The sequence below is a fragment of the Fusarium mangiferae genome (genome assembly GCF_900044065.1).
Source record: "Fusarium mangiferae strain MRC7560 genome assembly, contig: FMAN_scaffold009, whole genome shotgun sequence".
Lineage (NCBI taxonomy): Eukaryota > Fungi > Ascomycota > Sordariomycetes > Hypocreales > Nectriaceae > Fusarium > Fusarium mangiferae.
Genome location: NW_024573929.1, coordinates 1,240,693 through 1,248,950, shown reverse-complemented (window position 1 = coordinate 1,248,950; position 8,258 = coordinate 1,240,693). Strand labels below are relative to the sequence as shown.

The 8,258-nt window shown below is 50.1% G+C and overlaps 1 protein-coding gene across 1 annotated transcript; it reads right to left on the bottom strand.

Moving 5' to 3' along the window:
• Positions 1-4,374: 4,374 nt before the first annotated feature.
• On the bottom strand, positions 4,375-7,588 carry FMAN_12497 (uncharacterized protein; the record flags this gene model as incomplete). The annotated part of the gene is made up of 3 exons (XM_041835043.1): positions 4,375-6,755; positions 6,820-6,928; positions 6,983-7,588. The coding sequence occupies 3 exons, from the start codon at positions 7,586-7,588 to the stop codon at positions 4,375-4,377; spliced, it is 3,096 nt and encodes a 1,031-aa protein (XP_041685246.1).
• Positions 7,589-8,258: the final 670 nt, after the last annotated feature.

Here is an 8,258-nt window from a genome sequence, read left to right as displayed (position 1 = left end):
AGCCGCGCCTAGGCGAACCATTGCGGCGTGAGATGGACTGAGGCTTCAAATCGAACAAGTATTAGCAATAGAATGCATCTAATCCTTGCAGCCTTGTCCCAAATGCTTCTTTTCCATCAGCTTGTGTATCATATTCCGAGGAGACCGAGAAGTCTCTGTTTTCAGTAATGACTGCAGGTTAGGCAGTGAGTACAGAACCTGAACTATATTCGAATATCAAGAGTTGACACTGGAGATATCGAGATGCAAGATGTCGAATCGTGACCGTGTTTCCCCTACTTTGATCAGGTACCTTAACTACCAAGACTCGAATTGCGGCACTGAGTCAATTGCAGGGCATCGGGATTCTATCTCAGCACACCCTGAGCCTCTTCTCTCATGTACTCATTCATACATATCTCGTTACTGGACCGGCATTCGTCAGTGGAGTTTTGACCCAACCAACGAATCTAACCACCTTGTGGCGCCATATGATTGCGGAGCTTGTCCTCAAGTCTAGGCCAACAAAGGTTGGTTGAGTTAGTTCTCAACGCAAGCAAGAGCAAGATGTGGTATTTGATGGCTGGTTACGCATGCTGATGGATGGACGACAGCATTGGCTGGCGATCATGATGACAGTGATTCACGCCTACATACCGACGCCAAATTCTTGTGCAACGAGAAGGCTCCAGCTGTCTTGGCCGTGATTGGCCTTGCCCTTCGATGGGTGACATCTCTTAGGGACAAGAATGTGGAGCGATCCATCGGAATGGGCCACGCCGTCATTCTGCTCATTCCCATCATTCAAACGGTTTTTTGCAGGTCTAACCTCATTAGGGGCATGGCACAGGGCTGAGACTTTCTTTTGCAAACGGACTGTTGCTGTACGTGTTGGTGTTGATACTCAAGTTTTGCCCCTATCATTGCATTGCCTCTTGAAGCTCGCCATGAGTAGGTAGTTATTGAGTATCGGTAGAGGTGAGCATAAGCCGCCATCGACAACACACCAAGGCAGCCACAGTTTACGAGTGGACATATTGACACTGACAAGTGTTCTCGTAAGGATCAAAACCGAGTGCGTGTACTACACTACGATTGTATCCAATACTCAATACTGCAGGCTGCCGAGATCGAGAACTACTATACCTACCTATGGTGCAATGCTACATATGTACGCCAGGGTTTCGGGTAATACAGGAAGCCATGTTTTACAGCAGGGCAGTACGGCACACGATTTCTTTCAACGATATCGTCCTAGTTAGTTGGTTGTGGTCAACAACCATTGATGGATGGAACGAGGCCAAAGAAACAGGGTCCCTGAACAAACAAACATCAGGTAAGGAGCAGAAGCACGAGCCATGACAACAATGAAATCGACAGGCGAATCCGTGACTATTAACTTATAATGCCAACCAAATGAGGAGATGCTATGCTTCTCTTGGCCAGAGCCTGAAGCTGTTTGTTTGTTTGTTGGTGGCTGTGGCTGGGCCAAGCTGGCTTATTCTGGAAGCCTTCCCGTGCTGGAATCCTTCTAGAAGCATTCTGTGATTAGGTACTAATGTGTGGAGTACTCCAGCTTCCGCTTTATTTCGTTCTGGAAGCCTTCCTAATTGGACCAAGCCCATCCTGGAGGCTGGAGTATCTGTTTATGTTTACACGAACCACACCTCACTACCCACCTTCCATGAGGTACCGCAGCCCTTGGATTGGATGGGGGAATGGCCTAGAGTGTCACCACTCATCAACTCCAACCGGCCTCGCCGTGTCTCCATCTATCACCACCAAGTCTAACGAAACACATCGCACGCACGCACGCACGCACGCACCCGACCCGAGGAAGAAGGGTTGGAAGCAGAGAAAAATTCTTTGTCGTAATTGCATGAGCCCACGATCTCGTTGTCGCCCCGGCAGAGTTAGACCCCGATCCAGCCAATTCCGCAACCCTCCGCTCCTCTCCCTTCTCGGCGCGTTCCAGAAGACTTTTTCGAAGCCCCAAAGAAAAGCTTTTATTGAAACTATCGATTTTCCTCGCAGTACGTCTCCAGTTTTGCAGCCAGACCATCCATGTCAGGAAGCTTCTGCCGCTGCAACGGCCCGGAACTTGCTTGACACAGGCATCTCGCGCCCAAGCTGGCGACATGAGTCGGAACCCTACCTACAGGCATCAGAAGAGGATGCCATTGGCGCCGTCGTCTCTTCAAGAGTCATATCGCATCGCATCACATTGTTGACATACAGGCTAGACGCGGTGTGATGCCTTGCAAAGCCGCTATGCGCGATACGATGCAATGCCCCCCACAGCGCGCAGCCCAGTAAGCGGACGACGCCGTGTATATTTGCGACATTTAACATGGTGTTGTATCCCTGGCGTCTCTAGTTCTTTCCAAGATCGGTCCGCATCGGTAGAAGGATCGTAAAAGGAATCAACGATGACCGTACGGACCAACTCCGTAGCCTGCCTGCACAGAGTCGCTACCGGTAGTTGTGGACGCGATGCGATACTCATAAGTTCAATCCAACGGGCGGTAAAAGTTGACGGAGGTAACATGGTTTCGCATTGCCCCTGTTGGCAAAGTACACATCGTTTCATTCGGGACAGACAGACGGGTGTCTAATTTATCGAAGTCTGGTTCGTCTACTGCAGACCGAACGAACATGAAGCTTTTGCCTTCAGCTCATTTTATCTTCGACTAAACACCAGAACCGGCCATCGTCACTGACTTGGGGCGTGGATATTAACAGGCCCGTCTCTCAATCCGCCTCTTTCTGGTGCGGTGCATTGCCTGTGGCAAAACCGCTTCCACATCTTGAATAGTGCCCTGCAGCTTAGGGCGCCTATTAGTGTTGGCGTACCGTGGCCATGGATGTGTGATACCTACCTTATTTCAAATGGCCCGAAGTTCCTGAGCCAGCCTGCCAACTCAAGAAGCACACACGCCAAGCTGCAGACATTTGTCTTTGCTCTATTTGCATGGGCCTCGGAAATGTTGAGGTTTTTGGGCTTGGTGGAACGTCGAAGTTGTCGGCTCTATGTACTCGAACGGCCCTGGCAGACCTGGCCTTTCTTTGTCGGAATCTGTTTGCATCCCATTGCCAAGCTTTCCCAAGAGTCTCCATGAGTCCTATGCGAACCACCAACAAATGCCAAGCCTTCTCTGACCTCTCTTCTGCTATTGTGAACAAAGGGCGGCGGTTGGTCAGGTGTCAGCACTTCACACAGAATCCTTTCTGTTGGAATCGAACTGTCTCTCTGACAGAATAGCTGAGCTGTCCTCGTCTCGAGGGCCATCAAGGTGGACAGTGTGTCTGGGCTGTGGCTGAATGAGGGTTCTGTTCTTCTTGGTAGTGTCCAAGCGCTTGGGTTTGCTTTCTTGCCTATGGCCATACCGAGTTGAGCGAACCCTCAAGTTTTGCTACATTTGTCCTTCCAATCCAATCAATTATGGAGGCGTCGTCTCAATCGCCTACTGTTGATGCATGGTTGGGCCACGAGAAACTCCAACCAATTGATCGATCAAGTGAAGGGTCAGATGGTGACAGCGAAACTTATTGATGGCCGACCTCGGCGTAATAGAACAGTAAGAGGGGACGAGACGAGAGCATATGATACAACACGACACGTCTTTGATCCCAGTAGATCTAGAGGCCCACGCGTCGCCCACTTGGCCTGTGGTGCTGTGGGGGATGGCATCACAGACCCGTTGTTCTGTTGTCTCTGATGCTCGTTCATCCGAGCTCGCTCGCTCGCTTACGGCTGACGAGTTAGCAGCTGTACGTAAGGGAATGACACGCCAATGGTTCAGAAATCTGCGTGATCGTCACCTTCGTTACGTAGTTCATGGCTTGCGCTTCTCTCTCGAGAATGCCCAAAGTGCCCAGAACCCATCAGCTCTTGTCTTCTTGGGGTCGGGATTATTTACAAGCCACTCACAGCATGACCCGGTTGCTGTCCGTGGCAGACCAGAGGTTAACATGGAGAAAATTGGGACAACACGCAAATATAAGCCTCGTAAGCAAAGAAGTCTAGAATGTTATTCATGTTTACATACATACAATCATAAGAAACACCCAGGCCTATCATGGGCTAGGCACCTTGCCGAGCATGCTTCATGATACAGAGCAGAGAAAATTGGCTATTGAGAATTGTATTTATGTACTTATTCATCCAGCACTGCGGCAGGGCTAGACCAACCAACAGTCGTTCCTTCGTTGATCAAATAATAACTATGACTCCGACAATGAATGCAATGCAGTGGTATCTCGCCCGAAACACTTTTCCCCGGTACTCTCTCTGCCTGAACGCCTTGTACAAAAAAGCTATGCCTGTCCCATCCATAAGCCATGATAAAGTAGTCTGTATTTGATAAGTGCTATCCGATACGTGGTATTAGAATCCTAGTAAACTCGGAGGTCGAACTCGTTTGTAAACCCGCCGTTGAGAAGCATGCAAGCGATGCGAATACGTTGAGTGGGCATGTCGTCAGCAGTGTATGCCTCAATAGGACTAATGCCCAAGGAGAGGCACATAGCGTTGGTGATAGTATGAACACCGCAGTCATGGCCGTTGTTCTGTAGAGGAGCCTCGTGGAGAATGGTCTTCCATTCATCCTCAACGAACTTCTCCTCCAAAATGTCTCGGATCCACGCCATGGCACGCGCGGTGTAAGAACGGTTGCCGCCTGCATTGATCGAGTCCATGTGGGCAACAGTTCGCTTGGAGGGACGAATAACCAGCAATGTCCAGTGGGAATGCTCGCAAATGGGTAAGAGAATAGTGTCAATGTCGAGAAAATTTCGTTTCTCGATGCCATATCGGCGCAGTGTCCTCTGGGTATTGCCGGTGCCCTGATCTTGAAGACGTTTGAAAAAGAATGAGCCCGGAGTCCAGATCTTGCGAGTGTTCCGCTTGACATCCTTAATGCCGGCAGCTGAGTTGATAGCTCGATCGAGCCAGACAAGAGACGCGTTGACAATTTCGTCGTTTAGCCATTCAGTTGAGGACACGATCTTGGCAAAGTCGTGTTTTCGGAGGTCGACACCCTCGGCAGACTTCGCAAGGCTCGTGGACGATGCAGCATTGAGTGTGTTCATTGCCCTTGTGTGCCATTCCGGTGAGACTGGTGCCACGAATGTCTGATTAGGCTCGCGAAGTCCTCCAGATCGAGCGAGGCGTTGCTCACGCTCTTTCCGAGCCCTCTCCTCCGCCTCACGCTGTGCTGCCTCAGCAGCCAAACGAGCCTCTTCAGCAGCTTTTTGGGTGGCCTCTTGGACTTGATGGTCAATTCCGGCCTTTGAGTCGTCGCTGATCTGGAGATCGAGGGAGGGAAGCTCAAATATCTCTCTGATACGCGTGTGAAAGTCACGTCCATCGTGCTCTTCTAAGCGACGACGGCGGAGACATTCATCAATGCTAAAAGGATTGAATGTGGTCTTTTTGGGTGGCTCCTCGGAGGGAGCAGGTGGTATGTTGAGCCATCCACGGGTCCAATGAGGGCGTTGCTCCTGAAATGCCTGGGTCGGAGGAATGGCCTCTCCCGTTTCCTTGTCGTAGTTAATCTGCTTGGGTACATCTAGACCCAGATGTGTTCTTGGTTTCGGACTGATGGTGTCGTCCGTAAAGCGTACAGCCTTAGGTCGACATGTTACGCGAAGACGCTTGGGCGTGACCTTTGATGGATGCTTTCGTCGATTCCGAAGAATAGATCGGAGAGTTCCGGTTTCATTTGAGGTAAGAGGAACCTTTGGAGTGAAGTCGGTGATGTATTTGGTCTTTAGGGCTTGATGTTCGTTGCTTTCCTCATAAAATGTTTGGCGATAATCCGCGGGTGTTATCCGCTTGATCTTCTCATGAGCAAACCCAGCGCGAAGAAAGTCTGTTTTGTAGTAGTGAGGGCGAGGGACATCAGGGCGAGGAAACGATGGCACTGGTTCAGGCAGGGTAGCCTGAACGGTGGGTTTTGTAGCTGCTGCCTCAGTGGGTGAAGCAGTCTGTTCATCAGGTTTTTTGCCGATGCGCTCCTTAAGCTCATCGGATTCGGGGAATGATCCTGGCAATAAGAAACGTGTCTCGAGGTCAGTCCGTGGTGGGGTAGGGAACATGTCCTGTAGCTTGCCACGATACTCTTCAGAGTCGACATAGCTTGGGGCAGGAAGGTTGCGAAGGATAGCCTTAATATCAAGCACAACTCGATCCAGGAATGCCTGTGAAACGTTCCAGTCATCTTCCCCATACTTCTTGAGAATATTGTTGCAAACAACAGGAAGCGCGGGACCGGATAGAAAGTGCTTCATCGATTCGAGGTGTGCGGCGAACTCTGCAGAGAGTCCGTAATCAAGAACAGGAGGAACAAATTCATTGCTGTCCCGAATTTTGACGATAACACCGATTTCGTAGATTCTGTTCAAGTAGTCATAAATCCTCTGCAGTTGCAAAGTGAAGATATCGTAAAAGTCATGGTTGAATGCCTCATAACGATTGATGGCATCGACTATGTCGGTGCTCAGTGGTGCCAGGTCTTTGTTTGCTTCCTGTCGGGCTCCTTGCTCAAGGCATTCCCAGACTGTCATGAAGGACTTGGCGAAGTACTTATAGTCAGCCAGCAATGCGGTAAGGCCATCTTGGTCGATCCAGCGGAGCCCAGCACTCTGCCTGGGAGCGCCTGTATTGGAGACCGCGTTGTCGTCACAACTGGTGCTAATCTTGACACGCTTGTTGCTGACTTGGTTTTCACTCAAGTAAGAGCGACATTCTGCAATTTGATAGGACTGAGGTCGTACTAGTAACGAATTAGAACACAAATAACATGAGGCTTTCTATGTCATGGAGAGGTTGAAACTTACAGATTCTGGTGATCGTCTCACCAATGCCTGTGAAGGCCGAATAGAGGCTAGATATCATCCTGGTGATAGATCTGGCGCCCGTTGTGATTCCGAGCATGCGGCTAGGGGTCTGCGGTATCGGGTGAGTAAGGGCAAGCATGCAAATAACAAGAGAGGCGCTTACATGGGCCTGTTGGCCAGATTCCTTGTTAGGAACAGTCTCTCCTTGGCGAAGAGTAACAATAGGGGTGGAAGTGTCAGTGACACCGATTTGTGCGGCAACAAGGTCGATCTCAGTATCTTCGGCGCGACGCTTGCGTGTCTGTATGCCATCGACAACAACAAGGTTGGGGTCAGAGATGGAGAGAGAGGTCGTAGAAGTTTTGGGTGTGGGTGTGCTGAGGTCCCCGTCATTTGTGTTGACAGTTTCGGCCTGTGGTTTGTGTCGGGGTTTTTGGTTACTGTAACGATTAAGATTGGGGGGAGACTCTGTGTCAATGAATCTTTGGCGAAGAACCGGATCTTGAAAAATCTCGCGGCGCGGAAGTGGTGAGTCAATCAAAAGACGCGCAGTAGGTCGCCTGATCTGCTTGGGAGGAGTAACAAACTCAACCTTTGGCGAAGGCAGGGAGACTTGAACCTGGGTAGTTGCTTTAGACTTGGAGATTATCTGTAGCTGCTGCCGCTCCCGTCGTCTTTCGGCAGCTTTCACGATATGCCAAGGCACGTAGCTTCCCTTTTGATTAGCGGACTGGTGGACCGAAATGCGCGATTCAAGCGAGAAAGACATGACGAGCGAAATATTGGGTTTCAAGTGAAATGTAGAAAGAAAGGGTAATGTGGAACTTGGTCCAGACGAAGCAGTAGTGTTCGTGAAAGAAGAAAAGTGAAGTGAAGCGCAGTTGAAGTGAATGAAGTGGAGTGGTGGAACGAAGTTATCGCGATCCAGTTGGCAACCGAGGAAAGAAGTAAACAGCCGACAGGGAAATGCGACGTCAACAAAGCAACCCGGGCTACCAGCAACGTGCTGTTGTTGTATTGTATCGCAGTGACAATAAAGCAGAAGCAAACCGTGGTGCAGGTGCCAGTAAGTGTCAAGCAGTGTCGAGCAGTGTCGAGCAGTGTCGAGCAGTGTCGAGCAGTGTCGAGCAGTGTCGAGCAGTGTCAAGTGTGAAGTATAAGCGCTGAATCGAAAGAAATCGGGAAGCTGCGAAGCCAATGCGAAATTGTCCTTACAAGAATCGAAGTTACGAGCGTGTCAAAATGAAGCTGATCGAAGCTGCAGTTGATGTTGATGGTTGAGGGAGGAAAGGAGGAGGGTTTGAGTCGAAGAATCGAGTTCGTTTTCTACCACGCAAGATCACTCGAGCTCGGGCCCAAGACGCGTGAGCGCGACAACAATGGCGTCGCGTCGGGTTGCTACTTCCCAATTAGGTTTCCTTTATCCAAATCGTTCCGGT